At 38.1% G+C, this 26,108-nt stretch overlaps 5 protein-coding genes across 7 annotated transcripts in view; 3 read left to right on the top strand and 2 right to left on the bottom strand.

Annotated features, from left to right (window-relative positions):
• Nucleotides 1-110: 110 nt before the first annotated feature.
• Nucleotides 111-4,261, bottom strand: LOC145913374 (SPRY domain-containing protein 3-like). 3 transcript variants are annotated; one of them, XM_083001005.1, is made up of 11 exons: nucleotides 4,137-4,261; nucleotides 3,803-3,912; nucleotides 3,634-3,730; nucleotides 3,278-3,455; nucleotides 2,669-2,878; nucleotides 2,290-2,439; nucleotides 1,992-2,101; nucleotides 1,728-1,858; nucleotides 1,444-1,643; nucleotides 886-975; nucleotides 113-746 (listed from the first exon to the last, which is right to left on the bottom strand). In XM_083001005.1, the coding sequence occupies exons 1-11, from the start codon at nucleotides 4,193-4,195 to the stop codon at nucleotides 612-614; spliced, it is 1,470 nt and encodes a 489-aa protein (XP_082857131.1). In that variant the 5' UTR covers nucleotides 4,196-4,261; the 3' UTR covers nucleotides 113-611. The 3 variants fall into 3 exon arrangements, with proteins under 3 accessions (XP_082857130.1, XP_082857129.1, XP_082857131.1); XM_083001004.1 differs by having other exon boundaries at nucleotides 111-746; nucleotides 1,474-1,858; XM_083001003.1 differs by having other exon boundaries at nucleotides 111-746; nucleotides 1,444-1,858.
• A 493-nt stretch (nucleotides 4,262-4,754) lies between these two features.
• LOC145913534 (zinc finger CCCH domain-containing protein 15-like) lies at nucleotides 4,755-8,613 on the top strand. The gene is made up of 11 exons (XM_083001240.1): nucleotides 4,755-4,871; nucleotides 4,966-5,070; nucleotides 5,484-5,595; nucleotides 5,679-5,831; nucleotides 5,958-6,049; nucleotides 6,215-6,300; nucleotides 6,398-6,524; nucleotides 6,733-6,849; nucleotides 7,241-7,314; nucleotides 7,398-7,534; nucleotides 7,904-8,613. Exons 1-11 carry the CDS (start codon nucleotides 4,803-4,805, stop codon nucleotides 8,077-8,079), a joined length of 1,248 nt encoding a protein of 415 aa, XP_082857366.1. The 5' UTR covers nucleotides 4,755-4,802; the 3' UTR covers nucleotides 8,080-8,613.
• Nucleotides 8,614-9,225: 612 nt separating this feature from the next.
• Nucleotides 9,226-15,155, top strand: LOC145913871 (tRNA wybutosine-synthesizing protein 5-like). The gene is made up of 10 exons (XM_083001634.1): nucleotides 9,226-9,518; nucleotides 9,836-9,989; nucleotides 10,431-10,614; nucleotides 10,739-10,858; nucleotides 11,192-11,351; nucleotides 11,943-12,153; nucleotides 12,381-12,489; nucleotides 12,853-13,013; nucleotides 13,446-13,554; nucleotides 14,314-15,155. The coding sequence occupies exons 1-10, from the start codon at nucleotides 9,389-9,391 to the stop codon at nucleotides 14,473-14,475; spliced, it is 1,500 nt and encodes a 499-aa protein (XP_082857760.1). The 5' UTR covers nucleotides 9,226-9,388; the 3' UTR covers nucleotides 14,476-15,155.
• Nucleotides 15,156-16,822: 1,667 nt separating this feature from the next.
• On the bottom strand, nucleotides 16,823-22,457 carry LOC145913352 (retinol dehydrogenase 10-like). Its single transcript, XM_083000974.1, has 6 exons — nucleotides 22,171-22,457; nucleotides 20,990-21,132; nucleotides 20,344-20,493; nucleotides 19,522-19,680; nucleotides 18,649-18,805; nucleotides 16,823-18,074 (listed from the first exon to the last, which is right to left on the bottom strand). The coding sequence occupies exons 1-6, from the start codon at nucleotides 22,227-22,229 to the stop codon at nucleotides 17,825-17,827; spliced, it is 918 nt and encodes a 305-aa protein (XP_082857100.1). The 5' UTR covers nucleotides 22,230-22,457; the 3' UTR covers nucleotides 16,823-17,824.
• A 1,171-nt stretch (nucleotides 22,458-23,628) lies between these two features.
• Nucleotides 23,629-26,108, top strand: part of LOC145914603 (titin-like) — a 94,046-nt gene continuing 91,566 nt past the window's right edge. Inside the window, 3 exon segments of the mRNA XM_083002424.1 lie at nucleotides 23,629-23,847; nucleotides 24,162-24,235; nucleotides 24,342-24,502. Of these exon segments, the coding sequence (XP_082858550.1) occupies nucleotides 23,629-23,847; nucleotides 24,162-24,235; nucleotides 24,342-24,502 (454 nt within the window).

Genomic DNA, 26,108 nt, shown 5'->3' on the forward strand with positions numbered 1-26,108 from the left:
AGCTACCTTGGCGGGATTCCGCAATATTTTCGTTCAGTGTTCCATTTTCTTTTCATTTTTGTGACAGTAAACTATGTGATGAGGACACATGGGCATGCACATGTATTTCAGTGGCGCAAAAACCAGTGCGAGTAACCAATCCCACGTCCCAACTTGTAGCCTATAGTATTCTTATGAAACAGGTAGTGTTTAAACAACTTTGTTGTTTATTCAATGAACTTACGGTGGACTCGATTTGATCGAGATATGACAGTCACACAAAGTGATAAACAACGATACATAATTCGTACAATGGGAGCATTTTGTCAACGCATTCATTACTCCGAATTCACGACCGACTTGCTGAGGTTTGGATACAGTATTAGTAAAGGAGAAAAATACAGTTATCACGTTCGAGTTTCAGCAAACATAAATTTCACTGTCGTAAAGTTTCAAATAACTGGATTCGACGCTAAAACCCCTGTATACGTCCAACCAACAACGCAAATAGGCCACTTTTGATACGCAAAATGAAACAAAAAACGGTCCTTCCGATCAACATTAACCACGTGTTTAATACGGAAAGCGACCATCCTTGAATCCTTCGTGGTCTTCAAAAGGAAAGGGCCGACTCACCCGGTCAAAGGGCGGAGGTCGACTTTGACTTTCTCATTGAGGCTAAGCATGCCCACGGCGGGGTAAAAACCCCCCTTGGGCATCATGACCTCCTTTTGACCGATTCTGCGACCGTTCCGCGTGAAAAACACCTTTCAAAAATATTGAGTAGAATTAAATTATACAAAAGATGAATATTACAATACAAGGTAATGGAAACGTGGTTAATATTTATGTTTCCAAAATATATATGACCAGCAGTGAAACAAATGCTTGCGAAATTTCACTTACTTTCACCGTCATTCCCTTGCCCTTGCGCCCATATATGTCGGCTGCATGGCGTGGCATCATTCCACTTAACTTACGATCATTGAACCATCTCTGAAACATATACATTGGTTTTTATTCCTTGGTCAGTTTGTGGTACGATATGTGCGCACTGAACACACTTCAAGAGATTTGATAAAGATTCGCTGCCCGCTGTTTTAGCAATTAAAGAAAAAAAGACCCACTCAAAGAGTTTTGTGGCAGCATGTGTTTGACATAAAATCCTTCTTCATGCCAGAAAATGACATTTGCAGTATTTTTAAAAACACTAATTAAAAAAGGATTCCGTTTACACTGGTGGCCGCAAAAAAAAACGGACCACTTGAATTAAAGAATTCTGTCAAAACTATTTTGGTAACACACAATAATGACAATTGTAATTTAAAGGTGCAATTGACTGCAATTATCAAAAAGCCTCGTTTCATGATATGATAAAAAATTCAACTCTGGAGAAATTGACATATTTGTTCAACCTGCCCAACATATTTCCAGGCAACAGCCTACAAACATGTAAGAATAAACCTCCATATTGTTTCTCCTGAGAGCACGCACTGGCATATCTAGAGGATGATCCCCATCTATCCCAACTCTTCCTCTCAGATGGGGGAGTGCTTTTCCCATATGCCACTCCAAGTCATCTTCATCATCTGATCCATAATCCTCCAAATCATCGAGAAGATCGATAACAATGTCGTTTGCATCTTGCATTTGTCCTCGTACATCTATAACAGACATTGCCGTTGGTTGAACATCAACAAGAGTGAATCCTGATTTTTTTGGGACAAAGACAAAGCATGTTGGCACACCTGGCATAGGAAGAGGTTTCACATCATCCTCTTCCTCCAGCTCCTCATCATCATCATCTTCCCCATCACTTGGTGTCACATAATCACAAGGAAAATGGATTCCACATCCCATGATATCGCCACGGTAACACCTCATGAAGAAGTACAGTATAATTTAGATGTACAGATATATTGTCAAAAAACAAGGGGATAAAAACACAAAAAATGGACAGAAAATACTGATTGTGCAGAAAACGATCGGATAGTGTTTAGATTTTAAAATACCTTGGGCCAAATGGAGTGCCCTGTCCTCTGCCTAGGAATATTTTCCCATCATCAGCGTGGTACGCAATTGACCCAATGTTCCAACCAGGGTGTCGTCTTAAAGGATAATTCTACACACAAATATTGGTAACATATCCCAACGTAAACAATGCTACATATGTAACTGGAGAAAAAACTATTTTGGCAAACATGTCAGTTGTTTCTACAACCATTCTCAATACAGTTTGTAGAAAGTTTGCAAAATCGTTTTGTGATTCAATGATTTTTGTCAAAATTCTACAGAATATTTCTGGAGTACCTTGTGTACAACACCAATCGCTATGTAGCAATTTTGACCAGGCTCCAATATTTCTATCTCAAAGTAGTGAGCTGTGGTTGTAAGTGGTGACTTTGCTTGGGCCAATCCAACATCGTGAATGTGAAAACCATTTCCAATATATTCAATAACCTGAAAGCATGTTATTGCCTTTGGTAAATATTTAAACATGTTGGAAAAAACTTGTTATCTACACTCCAGTTTATTTTTGTAAAAAGTTAATGTGACGAGGGACTGGTTAAAACCACATTTAGCTATATTTATGAAACCGATCAATATTAAAAATAAACTAGTGTGAAAAGAACTAGTTTTTTTCCAAAATGTTAAAATATATATTAAAAAAAAATTTAGCTAAACATACCTGCCCATTAATTCTAACATCGTGTGTTTTAATCCACTCGTCATCAGCACCATCAACAACCATAAAATCATCAACTGAAGAGACAAACTGAGAGGCAGATGATTTTTGTGGGCGAACTACTATCTCTACCATTTCGCCAGGTGAATGCATTCCAATAGCCGGATGCAAGTGTTCAGTGTGGACGGGAAAGACAATTGACACATGACCAACCTTAAATATAAGATTTATCAATAAACATACATACTCAAGAGTCTTGAGTCAAGACTCTTTCTGCAATTAATTGAGGTTTAGAAAATACACAAAAAGTCAATGTTGCATTGTGGCAAATACACTGCAATGTTCGCTTGCGTGTAAAAGCTGTGTCGCAGTTGCGGTCATATAAACACTTGTTTCGCCCCTGACTTCACTCAACTATAAATAATCTAACATCGACTGCATACAATGTTGTCAGAAGCACTTGATATGATTTTGGCCAAAAAATACAATTACGACACTTTTTCATGATGGAAGTGTACATTTGAGCAGATATTGCAACAATTCATTGCAACATTAACCAAACCAATTCAAATGAACATGACTCTGAACATAAACAGAAACAATAAAACTTGCCTCCTCGCCGTTTCTTGTGAAGTAAACTTGCACTACTTTAAATGGGGAGGGAACCATCATCATGGGATACTGAGGATCCAGATCCTCCTCATCAACCTTCCTTATTCCACATCCCATCCTGTCTCCTGCTTTACATTTGGGCCCAAATTCAGCACCAGAGCCCGAACTGGAGAACAACCTGTAAATACAATTTTGTTCAGATATAGTATTTTATAAAATTATTATGTGCAGAAACAAAACAAGAGAACAAAACAAGAGAACAATTGAGTGATAAATGATTATTTCTTTATAAGGTTACATGGTCAATGGATTTAATCAAGTATTAGTGAACAGAAATTATTGTAGGTTACACTTACTTCCCATCATCCGCATGATAACCAACAGACCACAGATCCCAGCCCGGTTGACGAGTTAAATCATAATTAAAGGGAACCAAACCCACAGAGATGTAACCTGAGAGCAAAAACCCAGACAATTCACTTTAGGAAAAAAAATATTCACCACATGGAATGTTGGGGGGGGTACCTCCCTGTCCAGAATCCAAAATCCTTATTTCAAAGTAATTTGTTTCTTCAGTAAGGGGGTTTCCCATGATGAAGCAGCCTACACTGTCATCATTTGGATCAGCATCATACCTTGAAATATAGATGTGCCTCTTTAATAAAATGCATGTGCTTGTTCAATAAAGTAGGCTATGTAAGTTAGATTGGTTTGAAATAAATCTATTGGAGATCCAGATGTGAAAATTGCAACATTATTAACTAAAAGAAATAGAAAATTAGGCAATAAACTAAGTCAGGATTTTTGTTTTGATTGGTATCCTAACAATTCCATGTGATGCATTTGAGTTTTATCAAACCTCAATCTATCTCCTTCAACTTTAATTCGCGCAGAACGATTTCTTTTGACTTCATCCATTTTGAGTTATTACATGTGCCAAAAACTTGACGCTTTTGCAACTTTTGCAAAGAAAATGATTTACACTCGAATGTTTATGTTTTGGAAACACAGCAAAGGGAAGTAACCATGTCGCTTGTCGCGCAGGAATACCCCTGCAAACGAACTCATTAAATATCTGATTGTAGAAATTACAACTCTTAATTGTACAGCAAATTTACAAAAAAACAATTACAATGTCATTATTAATTATAACAAAAAATTACTTTTATATACTATTTAGTTAAATTTAGTTTAACTTTCAAAACGACATCCGACATTTTTGGAATAGTTGATTAGGTACAGCTAAAAACAAATATTGCGTACAGATTATATTAATTTGCGTGCACAGATTACCTTGGATACAAGCTTTTTAAGATCGAAAAAATATATTTTTTACTTAAGTAAAGCGCCCGGTTCTATAAGTTTTTAAAATCTTGTTTGCAATAGATTTTTCACAATCCATTTTGATACTTGTGAAGGGTACCTTTTTTTCATTGGTAAATCACAACCCAACATCATGCTGTCAATCAATCCCTCGCGTGGTTCCCCGATGTAAACGTGTTTGTTGTACAGAAAATATTTTATCATGCCTCCCAAAAAGCAACAAAAAGCAAGTACTAAAACTGATCAAAAGAAGAAGGAAAAAATTATCGAAGTACGTTTCTTTCTAATAACTACTGTAAAAGAGTGCCATGTTGATAGAAAATAATGTGATTTTAGATAGCTTAACGTTTTTTCTTTTCTTCCAGGACAAAACTTTTGGATTAAAGAATAAAAAAGGGTCAAAACAACAGAAGTTTGTAAAGCATGTCAATCAACAAGTAAAATATGGTGGAGATGCATCAACCAGAAAGGTATGTAATATAACTGCTAAATCAATAAGTAATAATTTTTATGGCTATATTAAGTATTGCGGGTGTGTATAGTTCTAATGAGAACATATGCCAAAATATTTTATGTAACCAGGTCATGTACCACACCTTCTTGTTCAAATAATTGGCAGTGACACCATTTTTTCACATTAAAAACTTTAAAACCCATTTTGAAGATCTTGATCGGTTGAAATGAAAAATATATGACGTCCAAATTTGGCATGCATCCATGCATGCCCTGTGTTGTGTACTCCAGGACTACTTGATTACCTTTAAGTTTTTGCCAAAATGTTGAATGAACATTTCAATGCTAAACTACATTGTGGACTTGTCATTCTGTTCTCAGAAATATGAATAAATCCATCCACAATATTATAAGTGTTTTGTTACAACAGCTGGAGCAACAGCGACAGGATGAAAAAAAGAAAAAGGAATTGGATAAGAAGAAACAAGCTGAAATGGACAGTTTATTTCGACCTGCAATTGCTCAAACTAAAGTTGGCAAAGGTGCAATAAATGGGGAATTTCACTGGCATTTCTTCTACTGGATTCTGCTTTAATGTTACACATAATGTTGTATTGGTTTGCAGGGGCCGATCCAAAGTCTGTACTCTGTGCATTCTTCAAGCAAGGTCAGTGCACCAAAGGGGATAAGTGCAAATTTTCCCATGATCTTGCCGTTGAAAGAAAGGGAGAGAAAAGAAGTTTATATGCTGACGCAAGAGAAGATGGACTTGAAAATGGTTTGCTACCATACTATTTAATGCTATATTACAGAAGAAATAGTTTACAGTTTGACATGAATACTTAAGTCCATGATTTCTTTCCCTTTTTTAATAAAAGAAAGTAAAAGTAAACAAATATTTCAGATACAATGGACAAGTGGGATGAGGATAAGCTGAAGGAAGTTGTGGAGAAAAAACACGGTGAAGGAAACAAGCAGAAGATGAAAACTGATATTGTGAGTTTCAATGTGAATCCCCTATGTACGACCAGTTAATCTATCAAATAAGAACTACGCTGGTGCTGGATGATGAAATTTTATGCATCTTGAAATTAACTGTTTCATTGCACAAGGTTAATCATAAGTGTACAAATGTTAACACAATTGTCTGTGTGTTTTTAGGTCTGTAAGTACTTTGTTCAGGCTATTGAAGACAAAAAGTATGGTTGGTTTTGGAGTTGTCCCAATGGCCAGTCCTGTATATACAGGTTAGAGTATACAGATAACTGTAAATTCTGGTGTTGCTTGAAGGGTAAATGAAAAAAAAACACATAGTACTGGTTTAATTTCTTTCTTTGTCTCTAGGCATGCTCTACCACCTGGATTTGTTTTAAAATCTGAAAAAAAGCTCATGGATGAGCAAAAAGAAAAGATCTCAATTGAAGATTTAATCGAAAAAGAACGAGCTGCCCTTGGAAGCAAAGTCACAAAGGTTAGGTTTTTATGGTTTGATCTTTCTAATTTTTGTCCACTTTTCTTGATCATTTGAAACAAAAGTACATACAGTACAGCTATAGCCTCAAAATAGTAGAAAGGTGTTTGAAACATACTGGGTATATATTTAACTCTGACCATCAAAATCTGACATCAGTGTCCCAATACAGCTGTGATTGCCACAATCTTTACAATTTATTTGATAGGTGACATTGGAAACATTCCTTGCATGGAAGAAACGAAAGAAGGCAGAGAAAATCAAGGCAATGAAGGCCAAAAAAGATAAACGACAGAAAGACTTCAAATCTGGCAAATGTCTTGGAGTAAGCTTAACTAGGTTTTAGTTTGATTTCTTTAAATTGTCAAGATTAACCCAGATTCAACTACTACTGTGAAAGCTTTGATGTCTGGTCAAGTAATTATCATACTGGCCTATTTAAACTACCTATTAGTTACAGTCCTGTTAAACCTTCTTCTGTTTCTCTGCTAATATTTTTAACCAAAAAGGCTTACATACCTATAAATATACAAACTAGCTCCACTAAAAATTTGCCATATTTACAATCATTCATTCTGCTCAATTTATGGGACCTTATTATTTAATACCACATGTGTACTGCTTTTGTTGCTTTTTACTATGGCATTGTGCAAATGTATGACCATAGGTTTGTGGCAATAAGTATTTGGCTGACTCATAATGTGACCAACTTCTAGGTCAGTGGTCGTGAAGTGTTTGAGTTTCAACCAGAGATGGTGGGAGAAGATGACGCAGATGCTGATGGCGTTGCGTTAGTATTTTCAAATCTCTGTTTTTTGTGACTTTGCCAATACTGTAATGTTTTTTTTCTTTATTCTGTAACTGTTTGTGTAGATACACCCCAGAGGTAGAAGGCAATGATGAGGATGTTGCTGTACGGGGTGTTTCGGATGAGATGTTTATTCCTACTGAAGTGGATGCAAGTGGGACGCAAGCCAACACTGACCGGTTATCCACTCCTGCCAGCACAGGTATGTGTATTGTTCGGTCAACATTGTATTCATTACAAAAATATTGTTTTTCAACTTTTTAATTAGCTGTCAGCAACCTTTTCCTAGCTGCAGTGCCAGCCAAAGGTTTTCAGCTGACAAAATTATTTTTTTTCCAACAATTCTGTTTCCTAAACCTTTCTTTACGCTAAAGAACTCGACTAGCTGTGTAGTTGCCACAATTTTTAAAACCACTGCTTTAAATGCCAAATTTATCCCAAGAGACCATTAACAAGCATTACCACCAGTATATGTAGTCCTTTGGTGCCTCCAAAGTAACACAGTAACAAACATTTGGGCACACCCAAACCCACCACCAAAGTAACACTTCCAAACATATATTGCAAATAGATGAGGTTAAGACTACTGATGATCCTTCATCTGACGCTGCTGGAGATTCCTCTCAAACTCCGACCACATCCGGAATCCATCAAAATGGACTCAAAGAGCAGGAGGAAGAAATAGCGGTTGATGAAAACCTTTTTACAGACGATTTAGATGCAGAATTGGATGAGTTAGAGTTATAATACAGAGCACCACTCCCGAAATTTAAATTCTGTAAAAGTTGTTTTTTGAACTACAGTAGATATGTACAGTGTTGCAGGATTTAACATAATAATTTGACCAAGAAAAGAATTGCCTTTTTTGCTATTTAAGTAATAGTTTTATGAATATTGTTCTAACAATAGTATTAGGAAATTGCAGAATGGTTTTGTGACCCACGCACCACAATCTGTAAGCATAGGTGTTTGGAAACAATTTGAAATCGAACCCTTCCCAAGTACTAATGGCAATCTGACTTGCTGCTTTGTGCTTTGCATGTTTTAATATGCATGATATTTATGCATATCACCTTATCCTTCCAATGTATTTTCTTATCACCGGAGTTTGCAAAAATACAGAGGCTGTCAAATGGGTACCAAGGTTGAAATGTCTGCGCACCTGACATTTCACTGTACCCAATACATAGAAAATTTAAAAGATTTTTTTCGTGGAAGTTCGATTTTTTTGGTGTTTGCGCAAAATACAAAGTTCGGTGCTTGTACGGAAAAAAAGAAAAATGACCGAAGAAGTGAATTTTTGTTGGATTTTTTCAGCAGTTTGTCGAATTGGAAATGATTTCTTTGGGTTTGATGTCATATTGCTTCAGCATTTGCCTTGTTTGCGGGATGCCAGGTTTAAACTCTCGTCTTTTCTGGCAGAATTTACATGTAAGGTGACTTTTTGGCGGGTGCCCATCGACTGAACAATTTCAAATTGCAAAGAATGTTTGTGGAAATCGGGCAATATCGTATTGGAGGTACCGCTATATCACCAACTGTCACAGAATTGCAATGTTTTGGTGATTTTCTACTGGTATTACTTCATAAAACTGTCGCAGTATCATTTATTGCAAACTACACTATAGCACCAGAGAATACATTGTGCTTTTCAAAAATGGTAGGCAATTCCAGCGAAAATATTTCTTCATCATTCACACGTTTGTAAAAACATCAGTTTCCTAAATAAACCGACTCGCGTTCGCTGTGGGCAGATGTTGGCAAGGAAATGCTGTTTCAATGAAGCTGACGTTTTTTCTCGCTCACAAGACAAAGGTTTTGCGGAAGTAATACGTTTCCTCATCTGTCCACTGTTTTTTTTTGTCTGGAAAAAGTTCTTTGCAGAACGCTTCTTGCTGTTAACACCCAAAGAATGTCTTCAGTTATTGTAACATAATGTTTGTCAACACGGTGTTGTTGAAGCCTGAATAGTAGAAGAAGTAAATATATAATATGTCAAGTGCTTCAGATAAGCGTTAAGTTGCTGTAAAAGAAACTGTCACATAGGAGTTGCAACATGTCTCATATGGAACTGTTATGTTTGTTACTCATGTCATCAGTCAGCAATGCTGAACTGCGAGGGCACTTACAGCAGCTCGGAAAGCAGTGGGGTGACCCTACTGTTGTCATACCAGAACTTGAAACTGGTAAGTTTGCAGTAAACATTTCAACTGAGCTTGTGAGTCTATTGAACATGAAACCCGGCAGCGTCAGCAACAAAATGAACTTGTGAATATTTACATCAATTTAAGCAACACTAGGCCTGTATTTACTTTGTAAGCAAAGTTTTAAATAACACCACACGCATGCATGCTTTATACCATCCTTTTGTGTATCCTTATTTGGGGTCGCAAAATAGTTCTGCATGTTTCATCTCTTACAACCTCGTTGTTTTGAATTATAGGTCCTGTTACGAGTAATTAATCTGCTGTCATTTGATAACTTCCTTTTTCGCGTTTTGCAGTCCCGCAGCCTAAGGAATTTTACAAGCAATTCGTCAAACCTCGACAGCCAGTTGTGCTGAGGGGTGCCGCTAACCCTTCTCCTGCTACCAGTTTGTGGACGCCCGACTATTTGGCCAGGGAGTATGGAGACCTTGTAGTGCGCCTTGAAGCAAGGTTCGCATATAATTTACTTCATACAGACCTTGTCCTGGTTGGCAGGGGGTTGCTGGTCCATCTGTATTGCTGGAACGTCCAGTTCTAACAATGACATCTAATAACTTTGATAGGCCAATGCAGTAATATTTCATGCAACGGCATGATTAGCAGGATCGCCCCACTCGCAGGTCCTTGTTTGGCGACCACAGCTATCTTATCGCGATCACTAGCTGGATTAGTCACTTGTTTAATAGATAATTTTTATTTTTTTATATTTGCGTGAGCGTTGAAGTAACTCATTTATTTACCGTACATTGTAACTAAAAGTATCTGTATTGCGGTTCAAACGACAACGTTGATTGTTGCAAATATAACTTTCAATCAATTCAAACCATACAAACAAAAAACCTCAAAATGAAAATCGTTTTCCGTTTCAAACTCTGCAACATTTTTACTCAGATCCGAACAGGATAGGTCCCTTCCGTCGACAGACGTGGGCTATGGAAGAGACACCATTCGACACTTTGCCGATAACTTCAAGCAGATGAACGCATATGTCATATCACAGATACCGCAACCCATGGAAAAAGATGTTGCAATCCCGCCTTGTCTTGCATGCGGCAACTTTGCCAAAAGTATTCAGGTGCTGGTGCTTGAGTACATTCCTTGCCTGTTTGCCTCAATAAATAACTGACTGGAAATAAACACTTGTAACTTAAGTGTAATTTTACATATGAGTGTGTGTGTTTGATCACCTGACATTGTAGGAGGTCCATATTTTCCTGACGGCCAGAGGAGGAAAGACTGCCCTTCACCGTGACCCCTACAGCAACATTCACTGCGTTTTCAATGGAACTAAGGACTGGATTGTTATAGGAAACGAATACGTATGTTAGGCCTGTAGACTTTAAGAAAACAGTGGTTTTAAATTTATGTGCAATGCTGAAAAATGCAACAATCACTGCAATTCGTTCAATCATTTTTGACCTTTTTAAAACGGAACTTGATTAATAGTTGATGCCAGGCATATTAATTAAAAGTAATTGCTTTTCTGGCACTTAAGTTTCGAAGTTTGAATAAAATATGTTAGTTTCACGTTTTTGTGTCGTAGGTGCAAAAAAAATTAAATTTGTAACCGATTTTACGGATCAATTATATCTAATATATAGTGCTGAATCAATTGTTTGTCTTCGCAATAATCAGCGTCGTGTTTCAACCAGGAACATCTTATATACCAAAGCGAAGAATCGGTTGACGAATTTGGCGGATTTTCCCTAATCGATGTTGATTCCGTGGACTTACACAGATTTCCCAAAATCAGCGAGGTTCAACATTCCCTGGTCACCCTTAATGGCGGTGACTGTATATTTATGCCCGGAAGTAAGTTTTATCCAAAAAATATATAATTACAGCACAAAGAACAATGCTGTTTAATTGGAATGGCATCTTTAACAATCTGTGAGAATTAAGATTTGCACGATTATTTTAAATGTATAAGATACAGATGTCATTTATTTTTGTGAGAATTGGAGATTGAGAATTTCATTCAAGCAAATTTTAGCCGTCTTTTTGCTTATGGATTTATGGTTAAGTTGTGCTTGGGTGGAATTTATTCGTGTACTTATTATAGTCAAATTTACCCATTTTTCTTGGGAGTTTCATCCCGAAAAAAAGACAGATTTAAAAGAAGAGCTAAAAAAGTATCCAGTTGTTCAAAACTTGCTGCAAACCAAACGGCCAAGCAAAGACTTCCGCTTTGTGGTGACTATACAATCACCGTCATCCGTTGAGCACCAAACTAGGTGCAACCTGGCAAAGGTGCAAAGTCGTCTTATAGTCACACCAGCTGCACTGATGAGACCTTAAGGTCGAAACAGTGGCCATCTGTCTGCAGCTTATACACAATTCATATTATTGGCTCCACATTGCTTATCTTATGTTGTTTGTAAAACTGTTGATTGTTTTTGTCAGGTTACTGGCATCAAGTTAGAGTGAACGGGGAATACAACACGGCAGTTTCCATATGGTTTAGCCGTGACATGTCCGTCGTACCACAGGACTGGAGTGACTGTACCGATGAGAAATATCCTTTTAAACCGATGTCTGAAGTCTTGGTGTTGTGGAGATTTTCCGGGGGCAACGAATCGCTAAATCAAGGCCACATGGACATTCATTTGTTCAGGTTTTTTAAATGCTGTTGTTGTTGTATAGACTTAGTTTTTTGGTTGCGTTGTAAAGGAAAATTGTCAAACGGTCATAAATCATATTGAAAATAACAGCGTTAACAACCGAAATTATATTTTATAGAAAGTAAAAACCCATATTTACTTCATACAACGCCATTGTAGTTGCAATTATGACCAATATGTATGTGAAAACAGTGGTAATTGTAATCCTGCTATTTTTCAGGGCGCTACTTCTGAAACAAGTTGATTCGAACAACAATATAGACATTGAAAAATTCACCGATTATTTTATCGATGGTCGGCGTGAAACCTCATCAGAAATACGTCAAAGGGTTATTCATTGTGGTTTAAGCAGATAATGTTTCATGCATGCAAACGCACAACTGAACAAACAGTACATTGGTTTTAACTTTCAATATCGCCTCATATTCGAAATACAGTTTAATTTACATTTGACCATCCGGCAATCAACATTTATGTGATAACTCAATGGCAAAATCAAGTGGCATGCATTTTTTTCTGTAAACGCTAATGCGGGAATATTTATGCTGCATGTCACTTGATTTTTTCATTTGAGTTACCACATAAATGTCCATTGTCATGTTGCACACACATATATATATATAAACCGCATACTCCTAGATGCTGTGAGAAGAAAATTGTAATGTCTTATAATAGCTGGCGCGTATTCGTAGCTGATTGGGGCCCTGGGCAAAGGGAGGAAAAGCGTGACTGCGGATTATGTTCGTGGATTAACGATAGATCAACTCAAAGATTTGGTGGAAGTTTTCGATCCCACTGATGTATCGAACACTCAGAATTTTGAATACAGTGCTATACCAGCGATAGATATAATGTAAGTTTCTTTATTACGTTTAGTTGTAACTTTCGAGTTCAAGCTTTAACGGATTTAAATGAGTTCAATGGAGAGAAACAATTAAAATATTGTTGATTTGATTTATCCGCTGCTTTTAGTTATAGTTTCACCGAGCATTCATAGTTTGTCTTTATTAAGAAACAAAACTACGTGGTTTAGTAAAAACATTTGTTCACTAAAAGAATAAAAAACACGTCTTCCAAAAGCATAGTTTATCAACCGTCGGTCCACGTTAATATATTTTTAATCGATCCAAATGTATGTGCTTTTCAAATTAAGTGGATTTCTTCCGGTGCGAAGTGAATAATTTCGTCATATCGTATGAACCACTGCTTTAAAATGTTCAACCAACTTTTTAATAACATATTTTTTGGTGAAAACTGCATTATTATCACCGCCACCTTTCCTTAGAGATCTGGTGAAGGATTTGATCAAGAAACACTCCGGATATTTGAATAGGGAGGATTTCATAGCGAGTTACTTATCGTTGCTCGGCGGAACACAACAGTTTGGAAATAGGGTAATGTAAAAACAAAACCCTCTAAAACCTCAATTTTTGTAATAATTTAGTTTCCTACACAGCAAACAAGGACATTTATTTTCCTATATTTTACTGGCATTCTACCCCTGTATAGGAAACAATAAAACAAAAAGGCAATATTCCTAAGCTTTTAGCTTCAGCATAATAATGGCATATAGCGTCCCATCAAAGTGTTTGCACTACGCAATAGAATATGATGATTACAAGAGCACCTGTATACGGTTTGGTCTCAATAGGAAGCCTAAATTTAAAAGGTATTTGCATTCTTATTGAAATATAAAAAAATGTGTGTGACAATAGAAGTGATTTACATAGGCTCCTACTATCTTGTATCAGATTTACATTTAGTCTGAATATAAATTTCAGAGTTTAACAACAAAATATATTTAAATATAATTATATACAATATTCTGCACCGAAGATTTTTTCCTATAACTATTCACTATATATTGGGCTGGTGCGGCCATGATTAGTGTAATCTACATCAATGGACCTTCTGGCACAAATATGAACGTTTGCTCTATTTAACCCACGTTTAATTGATTGCCATGCGGCGTAACTTCAACTTCAGGGATATTTTAAGTAGTTTGGATTCCTTGAGCTTGTTTCGTGTGTGTCACATCCGCTAGAGTGTGCCAAAGTGCAATTTAAAGGTGATAGTTGGTTTTGCACGCGTAAACGTCACGAGCAGGATGTGGCTAAATATAATGAGGTTTACTGAGAATATGTAAATTGCAGATATTCGATTCCCTGGATAGAAAAAGAAATGGGCGTGTCTCGGAAACCGACGTTCGTGATGGGTTAAAAGAAGCTCTGCATAACTTTACCTCGGCACCACAGCACGACCCGAGTAGCGAGAGAGCCTGGGTGCGACATTTACGACAAAGAGACGAATTGTGAATGAACAGTTTCGACCACATGGGAATTTTTGTTTAAAATAGTAGTTTTTCGAAAAGTGAAGCGTTTTCTTGTGTGTTGTGGAGGAATTTTTCCCAGTTATGACCATCTGAAATGAGTCCGAAAAATGTTTTCTTTGTGAAAACTGAGCGCTTGGTACAGTGGTTCCCAACCTTCTTATAGTTATAGACCCCTTTACGAAATTTTTAAGTCCGCGGACCCCTACGTTTATTTGCCTGGACGTCTTGTAACGAACCACGTTGTACATGTCTTGAGACATGACATGTTAAGAATCAAACATGAAATTACTTGAAATTATGCGTACCTTTATCCCTTGAAATGTATCCCTCAGCAGTCCTCTAATAAGCCGCTAACCCCAGGTTGGGTGCCACAGGTTTGGAGTAATGGCCGGTTTTTGTGAAAGGTTTTTGACAGCTTATTTGTATCGGTCGCTTAGGCCCACTTCGCACAGCAATTAATTTTTTTTAGTCTAAATCGTGTTTTGTGCAAATTGTGCAAGAAACAAAAAGTTCTGAAGCTTCTGTCATCAATATGTTATATTCATCACATTTTAGCTTAGATTTTGTATCGTCACCAAACCGTAAAAACAGCGACACTAACTATAAACTATATGCGGAGCTCAATAAAGCTGTCAGCCGAAGAAAGGCGATTAATCTCAAGTGCAATAAACAATCACATCAAACAATCACAAAAACCGCTGGTCTGGCACATATTAAGCTGACTCGGTATGTGTAACATAGCTTTCAGTCCGTGTTGTACAGACATGGCCGGGAATTTTTTGACGTAATTTGATACTGAAAGCTCTCGAATGTCTTTGCTCCGCTTGGGTTTGTCTCGTGTCTTGAGGCCACGATTTTCCGCGGCAGGACAAAGGCGATCGTATGCGGTTGAGGTTTATCGCTTGAATCCGTGCACGTCACAAACCACGGGTTATCCCAGTGCATTTGTAAAGCAGTGCCGCTTTAACGCGTAAACAAGACTTAAATGGGAGTGCCACATTATAGCATATGTGAACAAACAAACACTCCGCCAATGTAGGAGTAAAATACCAGAAGTGAATGATTGAAACAATTAATGCAAATGTAGATATAAAAACGAACGTTTTGAACACTATACTGCGCTCATCGCCCTTGCTAAAGGTTGAATCAATGTATTAGCTGTGCCCAACACAGGACAAGCGAGTACAGTAGGTCGACAACGAGAACAAAACAATCCAATCACGTGACAACAGCTCGCCTGTGATCTTGCACAGAGCAACACGTCACTAAGTGTAGAGTGTTTTATATATGCTGCAACTGTATGGGAGCGTTTGTCCCATGCACGTCATAGGCGGAACAAAACGTCATGAATCGTTGACATGTTTTGTAAGTAAACAATTTATACATAATATGATACCGGTTACGGCACAAGGACAATAGAAACAACGTAATTACTGTAACTGGTGCCACATGTGAATTGTTAATCCGGTTTGTGCACAGAGCAACATCCCTTCTGACACCGAGCCCGCTATTCACGCTGGAGGCAAACATTGCATAACTTTATACCGCATAAGTCGTTCTTTAGTGCTATGGTAAACGTTGTTTAATAAAACCTGCACATAACGGGCAATTGGACGCAATTCAACAAATAACCTATCGGGATATTGCATTTGCTTAGAATAAAGGCAATAGGTGTTAATTATTAATTTTACGTCGAAAAAAACATGCTGTACCCAAGGCGTATGCTCTTCTAGCTCGTTTGCAAGTGACTTCAAGTTGCGCAGCGTTAAATCAAGCGTGAAACCAGCATAAATCCACTCCCTGAAGCCAGGCGAGCATAAAGTTTCAAGTCAACCCCGTTCAAGCAGCAGTTGCGCAGAATGTATTCAGTTGTGGCCACCGCTTCGGAAAAATGGGTCTGGGTTTCGGATTAATCTACCTTTTAAGCACTGAATATAGTATTTAGTTTTAACAAGAGATCAACAGTTTGTTTGTTTCGCCGAATTAACCCTTCCAACAGTTGGAAATATTACAAATACTCTGTTGCCCATATACTTGCTGATACATATATCGTCAATTGTCCGTCGAATTTCGTCTCAGAATCTGAGATTTCTATTTTATTTATCCGTATTACAGACGATCTTTACTTATTGTTGTTGTAGATTATATCCACTACAGTTTTCGGGACTGTAGTGGTGAAAAGTGATCCGGAACAATCCGGAATGTCCTTCCGTCAACTATATCTTGCTGGCTCTGCGTTTCGGTGGGAATTCAACGCCTGGTGTATTGAAAAGAAACTGAAACTTATGAATTAAGGAAACTATAGTATGCGAAAAAACAAGGGTTTATTTTTATCTGCAAATACAATCGTTTCAGTAAGATTTTTGTTGCACTTTCACCACTGGAGCTGCCATGTCATTGGTATTTAGATCTAAATATGTGGCAAAACACTGTCAAACATGGATTAAACCAGCGTTGCGTCAAAACACCTTGCTGATACTCTTTTGACGTAGGCTTTTATTTGACAAATTCTATGGGAAACAATGAATACATTTTGGTCACACACATACCAACAAAACAATGTAAAACTGGGCCAATGCCAGCACTAATCAAACTGAGTTACAAAAATAATTTTAGGTACATGTTCCTTTCGATTGGTTGCCATTTCTGTACATGATGTGGATAATTGGTGCAAGAAGTATCAAAGAAAATCGTTGCCATGAAACGTAGCAAAATAAACCGTCGTTTCCGATACCTACCAAATGGTATATTGCTTACATCGACACTTTTTACAATTTGCATGCCAATTTAATGACCGGAACTGAATGTGGTTCAAACCTGCTCGCAAAAATTACAACGTATATTTACGTGCGGGAATATTTGTAACTTAGTGCGTGTTCACCACCCCGTAATTTGGAGGAAACCGCTTATTTGTGAACACGCCTACGTTTAAACGCGGCCACATTTGCGTCAGACCAATTTAATGTTGTTGATTTCAAATAGTAAATGATGGACCCAACGACAAACGAAAACTTTAAAAAACAATCCTGAAAGTTGGCATTTCGATGAATGGAAAATTGAGCAATAGTTTGCACAAGAACACTGATTTGATCGGTGAGGAACCCTTAAATAAGATCACAAAATCACTTAAACATGTTAGATCGGTTACAACAGTTACAACATTGCGATGGTCAAACAGTAACTACAGTGGTTATTCGCTTCTTCCGCACAAACATATGTAAACCTTTTTTCAGCACAAAAACATTGAAATTATGTTGTTATTCCCAACTTCACGCTCATTGCTTCAAGCGACAATTTGCTTCATACGAGATACAACATATATAATGTCATTTTCACTCGCAAGTCTTCTTTTGATAGGGTCTGTTTGGGACGAAGCGGTCGATGGCATCATTTGCTCCTGTGTACTCGTAAACTGCTGCCAGAACCTTCATCGGGGCCCAAGACGATAAGTTGTAGCTGAGATACATGGTCCGCGGGACTGCCACAAACGGCCGTTCGGTGAGCACGCTGTGCATTATAGCTTCCACGCATTCACCAGGCGTCAAACTCTTGGCAAAGAGATCATTATCCAGTGCAACGCCCCTGAAGAAAAACAAAAACATCGTTAATTGTCGGCTGTCTGAAGTTTCTATTCGAATTTGGAGGTGGGCACACAAACTGTTACCATTTTTATTGATGAAATAAATTTTGTAAGATTCTCCTGAGATATGTTTGTTTTTGCGAAACACCAAATCAAGTTTGTGGTTCTACTATAACATGAGGTTTGCTGTCAACACTGGAATTAAAATTAAAGCTCACATGTAAGTGTGATGAGGCACCCGAACTGCGACTCTCCTATATCATTATTTTGTCGCTGCTGTGAATTTGATGATATTTTTAAAACATTAGACGACAATAATTCGATTCGTGGTCTTCACAAAAATTGGCGGTCAAATAAGAAATGTCCGTTAAAAATAAAATTTGTGCCACAGGTGCTATGTGTTTTGGTAATTGTTACTTTTGCGTGCATTCCCGAGAACTGTCAAACTTAAAATGCCAAAGTATTTTTCCCTCATGATGAGTCTGCATTATCAAACCTAAACGGTCTTCAACCAACCCCTCATTCACAAAAACATCGCAGACTTTGAAGTCGAAAAAAACCTGCAATTTTCCTCACTTGAACATTCCTGTCTTCACGTGATAAGGGCACACCAGGGTGGTTTTAACCCCATCATATTTCTTCTTCTGCAGGTCGAAGTAAAGCGACTGATGTAACCCAACCGCAGCGTGTTTGCTGGAGCAATAGTCGGGCATTCCGGCCGAGGAAAACAAGCCTTTGCAAAACAACAGACAAGTTGTTACGACCGTTGCGTTGCGAGGCAAATTAATTTGTTCTGTTGTTTCAATTAACATCGTGTACGCTGTAAGTGTAAAATATATACACTTCACAGGACACTACACATGTAATATATGCACATGGTGCTACGTCGCGACCAGATGTAACGGCCAAAAAATACCGATTAGGTAATGTTTAATGGATACAGATAATCTCTACTTAAGGTGTGTTTACGTCGGCAATGGAAACCAAATACGAGTACTTAAAACTTGAAATGGCGGCAGACAGAAACCAGGCGATTTCAAACGCTTTCAGAGTACGTAATTCTGTCCTTTGTCTTTAAACCGCCAATTAATCGCAATGAACCCAAATATTAAGGCGTGGTTGTATCTGTATATGGTAATACTCATGCAATGTTTCAATGTACTTCGTATATGATTTAACACAGCACGATTTTTCTGTAAGAATTGGTCAGTTGCCGAATCTACAGTTCGTATTGATGCACGTTTAATAATGATTTAAAATTATAAACTCGTGGTAACCAAAGTTGCTCACTGTTGGAGCCAAATGTACACAAATCGTTTACGAAGGTCAAACAATTTCCGACAAACGTAATATCTCTCACAATGTTTTGATAAAATCAATTAAAGTAAATCACGTGGTGTAAAAATGCATATAAAACACTGTTGAAACTATAGCTTGTAACCAACGTACCCACAACACTGGCGACAGTCACGATGTGACCGTGGTTTCTTTTCAACATTGGTGGTAAGAATTCTCTTAATATCCAAAAGTGTGCAAGTACGTTGACCTTAAACGTGTGTTCAATCTGCCATTCAGTGAGTTCCAGAAGATCCTTCGCAAAAACGACGCCTGCGGTAAACAACAATATTTGAAAGCCGCGCTGCCGAAGTTCTCCGAATTGAAACATATTGCCAACGGCAAACTTGCATTTTAATATGCAAATTACGTTCTTGCACAAAGGTTTCTCCCGAATTCTTTGTTGTGTTCAATACCTTTTAATGGCCAGGCATAATCATTTTTTTCCTGTTGTGTCCTGGTATTTGCTATTGTTTGGAGCAACATTATTTTGTAAACAATTGAACTGCTTGTCAAAATTACACAAATATTGCTCCTTTAAAAGCCAAGTCATGTTTCTACACGCAAACGAAGAGATAAGCAATACGTGTGAGGATATATGTTTCTTTATGTGGCTTGCACTAAACTTTAAAACCAACCAAGAATGCTGCATGGTGAAAATCTTGCGTTGAAGTTTTGTCGATATGACTCAGATTTACGATCTATTGAAAGGTCACGTGACATTTCGGTATATAGGTCAGCGAAAAGTTATGTTTGTATTTTACGTATTGGTTATGTCATCAGTAATTCTGTTACTCAGTGCACTCGACAATATTACCATCTCGTTAAAATGTCTTTTACGTGTTTTTATAGCCGCCATACAGTAGTTGTGCGACATTCTGTGTGATTCGTGGAGGACCTGCACTTTTCGCCGCATGGGATAAAATGCAAAGATACCTGCGTTGTTAACCAGGATCGTTATATCTCCAAAAGCTTCTCTGGATAGGGCGGCCGTTTTCTGGACGTTTTCGTGTTTTGAAACGTCGCAAAGCGTGGTGAACACTTCAGCCCCCGTATCGCGGGCCAGTCGGGCCGTTTCCTCAAGGCCTGTACAAACACAATGAATGCTCCTTTACAATATATATCACATAGGTCGTTTGTATATAACAGTTAGAGTGTTTATTATGCGTGCTTAAGGTTTGACTCGATGTCGGTGTTTTAGGCGTACGAAGGAAACTAACTTTCGTCAAACATTTAATTGTGGCAACTTTTAAGGTCTTTTGCTTTTTGCTTCTTGTATGCTCAAAGGGCAATCGAAAAGTTCAAGCTAATGCGCACAAAAATTTACATATAATGAGTCAGTACGAAGCGAATGTAAAAAGTTTCTCCTTTTTTTGGCCACAAAGTAATTTTCACCGTTGTATACCAAAAAGCCGCGAGTGATATTTTAGGTCAGTCTTTAAATGCCGTTGTATAAACAAATGGCGACACACGATCCATATCAGCAAAATTCGACAGCAAAACGCTCATAAGAGCACGAGAAGTAAACGCAATGCGCAGATTGGCCAATGTTTAACTATGGGTGCAAACAAGAATACCTTACCCGCCTTATCCACATCCCAAAGCACTAACTTTGCCTTACGCTTAGCAAAGTCCAAAGCGAGCAATCTGCCCATCCCGTTGCCTGCGCCAGTTATGAGACAAACTTCGCCCTCCACCGATTTGTATTTTGGCGGCAGAATCCATCTAGTGAGAGCAAAACGAATAAATTTACAAAAATTATAGAATATGTTAATATGTCAACATCATGCTGATTCACTCAAGACTGAACTTAAAAAAACGCACCGTACAGAATCACCTAATGCAAGGTGATGTGAAACTGAAAATTCGTCAAAGTTTCATTGCGTCGCAACTTACTATACTGGATTCTACGTATCACCCCCCATCGGTGCTGGTTTTGTATACGATGCGGCACAACGTCAAATTTGCAAGGCGACACACTTAAGTGGGCATCAATAGTTTCAATATCAAGGTATCTTGTCGGAATCATCAGTGGTACACACCGGATAAACCGTATCTTGAACATTCCAAGCAGAATGCAACGAAAGATGCCCAACCCCGATAAACACATACTGCGGTTTGAACAAATGTGGTTCCATTGCTTTGTTCATTATCGTACGATTTTCAGCGACGGCGGTATGCGTTATAGGTTATACGTAGGTTGCCATATGACCTAAACTACAATCTACAACACCACAAATCAGGCGTCACGATATGTCAGCAGTAGTCTGACGTTGTACATACACCCGATACACGCCCTTGCATACCAGTCAACAAGTATCTCACTAAAACCCATTGTGATGCTTTGATGGCTGGAAAGTAGCGACCAAATGAATTCAATTTTATTCTGCACAAAAAGAACTTGAATACGTATGTACAATAAAGATGCAGAACAAAATGGCATTGGCACCGATAAAACCACTAGGGTTATCGAGTCAGGTTCACAAATGGAAATTAGGACCTAACGTGCAACGACCCATTTGCTGGAGGTCAAAAATTTACCTTTATACCAGAGCATCGTCTATTTTTATTTCTTCCCACTGTTCGTAGAAATGAACCCACGCGGTTAAGCTTGGTTCCGGCAAGTGAACACAGTTTATTTACATTGGACAAGCGCACGAGTCCGTCAACAAGCTAGCCTATTTCCACAAACCGCGGCAATGTGTTTGCGCTGAAACCCAAGCCTACTTTACAAGGCACTGAAACTTAACTAGCAGCACTTACCTAAGAATTGTCTCAACCAAGGATTTCAGAACAATCCACAGTAGTTCCAGAAAGTTCATTCTTCCGCTGTTATAATGCCCGAGTTCACGTAGTAAAGAACGCTAGATACAACTCAACCAGCGCCGCGTTTTTCTTCACACTGGTTTGCGAGTGACGCTAAATTGAACGGCGTGTGCCCGGGTCCTTTTTTCTCAATTTGTTTCTGAGTAGCTACATACTACCATCTAGCGGGGACTGTAACTTGTCAACAGACAATTTCCGGAATTAACGGTTTCTCGTAAAGGAATCCTGCATGTTGCAGACAATCAGTTTAGTTAGGAAATGTTATTTTTTATACTACTTCTTTAATTTCGTTCTTTCAATTTTGCAATAACTCACAAAGTTTTTGCTATAATTCACAAACATTGACAGATTTTTTGGAATAGTTTGCAGGTCAGAATTTTAAATTTTGTTATTTATGGCAGGAAAAATACATCATAGTATTTCGTTTTCAATGAAACCGCCTCTGTAAACCAAGATACGCAAACGAACAAAGCTTGTTTACATTCTTCTATTAATCATTGACGAAATAAAGGTGAACAGATGAAACCAGCAGTGCAAATAACTGGCATAGAACAATTAACGGCACAGTGTTTGATATTGTGGAAGGTTTATTTACTATGTTATACGTTACAGTTATAAAATAGTAATGCTTGGGTAAACTGCAATTTTACATCACAAAATTGAAAGGTATGTATAAGAAATAGTGACAGTTGGTTCTAGCCCACTAACTTGTTCTGTTCAGGTACCAACTGCTGTAGAACTGCAGTCATGTCGCTTCAAACACTCTGATATTATAGCACGTTGGCTGTGTTAGCAATAAAGTAATTCAATAAACGTGCGCCCGGTGTAATTCAGCAGCCTTTCGAGTGCTCTTAGCTATTTCAATGACTGATTTACTATCATCCACAGTTAACTCAACGTTGTGCGGGCAGAGAACAAATTGCCCCTGGTACTTCAAGGCCCTACAGGCTGACAGTAGTTGTCGACGCTCAGAAATGTCAAACCTGAACTTATTTCTGTTACTTCTGTTGTCAGTTTTTGCGTCACAAAGCACAGTGGTTGGAGCGTCATAATGCGTTTCGCTTTATTCGAACTAGGATTGAAATATTGCTTTGTGCTATTTGTCGTTTGTATTCAGTCGACCTTTCCATTTCCCACAGAAGTGTTGCAGAATATTTCCGAGTATTGAAAGCCGCAAGTGCTTGTCGGTGGTAATTCCTGTTACCGCCGCCTATTCCAATGTGCTAGTTACCCGGCAGCCAGCATACTTGGACAAGAGTTACATTTGCATGTGGTTGACGTTACTGATTTGCATGTGTATAGTGTTTGTTTTAGTTTTAGATACCGTTTTAATCATGTAGTTGTTTGAACATTTTGTGCTGCCCTAAACCAAAGAACGGATAAAACTGGCAAAAAATGAGGCGATCTTCCTACCAAAGGACCTTGTCATCTCCGGGCATGAACAACAATAAATCGGCATTGTTAAAAAGACGGCCTTCGATCACAAGTGAAATTGAATTGCCCAAAAGCATATCGCGAGGAGATAAGGAACGATTGCCAGCTATTCCTAAGTTTCTGGAGCCTGTTAAAAGTTTGGAACTGTCTGAAGGCGATACGGCCTACTTTGAATGCAAGGTAGGCTATGTATTTTCGCACATAAGAAAGAATTTACATCAACATTAACTGTTTTTGCTGTGTAATCTTAGAAAAATCAGAAATCCTACTAATTGAAATAGTCGCTTTATAGAGTAGTAAAAAATCTACATGTATTTAGTTGTTGAATCAATACTATGTTTTGTAATTGAGTAGCCAGGTTATAGTATGTATCTAAACAATGAAATTCTATCAAAGCAATAGGTGAGAAAACGCAACTGATATATGTATCTAAATTCTAAACAATGAAAATTGGTAAAGCAAAATCATAACCCATTACTTGTGTTTGGTTGCAGATACAAGGCAACCCGGCGCCTTCAATCTATTGGTACAAAAATGGCGTGTCAATTGCTGTACCGGATCACAGGATGTAAGTGTTTAATTCCTATATTGTTGAACTTGAGGTAATGAAAGTGTGTGATACTTTGTTGATGGTAACATTCCTACAAATCGTAAGAGTTGCTTTCTTTAAAAAGATGGACTGAGACGTCAAGTAATGGAGCTCACGCGCTTGTGGTAAAAGATATTCGGACTAGTGATCGTGGCAACTACCATTGCACTGTTATCAACCGTCTTGGCCGTGCTACCTCGTATGGACTCCTTAACATTCACAGAGCACCAAACCTGCACAGAAGAGGTAAGTTAAAAATCTTTGAGCCAGTCTTGAAGGAAATCACCAGTTATAGCCAAGTATGGTTTGCTTGGTTACTTCTATACCCGAAAACTGCATATAGATTTTATTCATATATGGTCTACATCTTTATTCTTCAATACTTCAAATTTTCTTCCTTTTTCAACAAAATTTTTACAATGACGGTGACTGTATAGTCACCACAAAGTGGAAGTCTTTGCTTGGCCGTTTGGTCTGCAAAGTTCGTCTTATAGTCACACCAGCTGCACTGATGAGACCTTTTAGGTCGAAACAGTGGCCATCTGTCTGCAGCTTATACACAAAAATTTTTACAGTTCAGAACGTGTGTACAAATGTGAACAGGCAACACATTATTGTTTTAACGACTTGGTAACGTAAAAAAAAACATTTAATGCGGAAAACGCTTCGTTGGCTGCTGGATTTTGATTTTGGAATTAATCTTGTAAAGCAAGTTTCAAAGCAATTAAACTTTTAAATTAGTTGTAAAGGTTTCAAAGCACAACAGCATTTTGTACAACAGAATTGACCTTCGCCAAGCGTTGTACAAAGTTGTAAATTGGTCTTAAAACGGCACGCAATGTGGTTTAAGCACCAGTCTGGTCCATCACGCTGGAAGGCGCGAATAGCAAACATACACGGTCGTAAAAAGGAGTTAGTGAGCAAACGGTTTAGGCTACGAGAAAAAAGCGAACAAATGGGGGCGAATAATAGTTTTGCCGCACATGGAAAGCTTATGCGGATCTCAGGTTTTTGATGGTCTAGGATGAAGGCATTGCCAAGTCGTACTTACGTTGTTTTTACTGTTGTGATATTGCTGCTATGCTTAAACTTTTGGCTAAAACGTGACAGAAGATTTCGTGACAAGACGTTTCAGTTTCATCTGTTCACGTACAATCCATACCATGTAACGATTAAGTTTGTTCGTGTGTACTTATAGGAACGTGCAAATCGTGCGCGCACATTTCTTTCGTTGCTTTAAGGCCAACGCGAGACTTGTGTGATGGATTTACTTGTGCAGATAGGCTGACCATAAAACCACATATCTCAAATTCATGTTTGCTCAAGGGCAAAAGCCGGCAGCAAACACATTGCAGACGTTTGGTCGCAGCGATCAGTCTGACGGAGTCGACTGTAACTAACTTCTTAACGTTAGCGTTTATCTTTCGAAGTACCAGAAGGGACAATTTAGTTGACTGGATAAGGAGAAGTATTGAAAACAGTGTTTAGGGAAAATAATAGTTTCAAAGTGGCATGTTCTGCTGTTTGCAAATTGTAAAAGTATGAAAATGAAGAGGGTTTATCGCAGATGGACACTTGTCATTGTATGACGTAGTTTTGTACTGTTAATGTTCATGTTGGAAGCCTTAACATGAATACGGGGTACTGTCAAACACAAGAAGAAATTATGACCACTGTTTTGGCATTTTCTCTTGTTCAGATTTACAGTAGTGCGTTGGTATTACAGCAGTAACATGCAATCTGTTATTTGTAAGGAATAACTCTGAATACAGTCTGTAAAGATTCGGTACCAAAGCATTCCCAGGAACATTTTAAATACTCCACGCCACAAGTAGTTCACCGAAAAGGAGGT

Source organism: Ascidia mentula, chromosome 9 (genome assembly GCF_947561715.1).
Source record: "Ascidia mentula chromosome 9, kaAscMent1.1, whole genome shotgun sequence".
NCBI lineage: Eukaryota > Metazoa > Chordata > Ascidiacea > Phlebobranchia > Ascidiidae > Ascidia > Ascidia mentula.

What these genes read in the sequence shown, in the direction of transcription:
- LOC145913374 (XM_083001003.1), bottom strand. Translation starts at nt 4,195, where the DNA reads ATGGATGAAGTCAAAAGAAATCGTTCTGCGCGAATTAAAGTTGAAGGA. An exon ending in GTTGAAGGAGATAGATTGAG is followed by an intron (nt 3,913 to 4,136) that starts GTTTGATAAAAC and finishes CTATATTTCAAG; the next exon opens with GTATGATGCTGATCCAAATG. An exon ending in TTTGGATTCTGGACAGGGAG is followed by an intron (nt 3,731 to 3,802) that starts GTACCCCCCCCA and finishes TTTTGCTCTCAG; the next exon opens with GTTACATCTCTGTGGGTTTG.
- LOC145913534 (XM_083001240.1), top strand. Translation starts at nt 4,803, where the DNA reads ATGCCTCCCAAAAAGCAACAAAAAGCAAGTACTAAAACTGATCAAAAG. An exon ending in GGCCAGTCCTGTATATACAG is followed by an intron (nt 6,301 to 6,397) that starts GTTAGAGTATAC and finishes CTTTGTCTCTAG; the next exon opens with GCATGCTCTACCACCTGGAT. An exon ending in GCAGATGCTGATGGCGTTGC is followed by an intron (nt 7,315 to 7,397) that starts GTTAGTATTTTC and finishes CTGTTTGTGTAG; the next exon opens with ATACACCCCAGAGGTAGAAG.
- LOC145913871 (XM_083001634.1), top strand. Translation starts at nt 9,389, where the DNA reads ATGTCTCATATGGAACTGTTATGTTTGTTACTCATGTCATCAGTCAGC. An exon ending in ATACCAGCGATAGATATAAT is followed by an intron (nt 13,014 to 13,445) that starts GTAAGTTTCTTT and finishes ACCTTTCCTTAG; the next exon opens with AGATCTGGTGAAGGATTTGA. An exon ending in CACAACAGTTTGGAAATAGG is followed by an intron (nt 13,555 to 14,313) that starts GTAATGTAAAAA and finishes TGTAAATTGCAG; the next exon opens with ATATTCGATTCCCTGGATAG.
- LOC145913352 (XM_083000974.1), bottom strand. Translation starts at nt 22,229, where the DNA reads ATGAACTTTCTGGAACTACTGTGGATTGTTCTGAAATCCTTGGTTGAG. An exon ending in GATCCTGGTTAACAACGCAG is followed by an intron (nt 19,681 to 20,343) that starts GTATCTTTGCAT and finishes TGTTTACCGCAG; the next exon opens with GCGTCGTTTTTGCGAAGGAT. An exon ending in GACTGTCGCCAGTGTTGTGG is followed by an intron (nt 18,806 to 19,521) that starts GTACGTTGGTTA and finishes TGTTTTGCAAAG; the next exon opens with GCTTGTTTTCCTCGGCCGGA.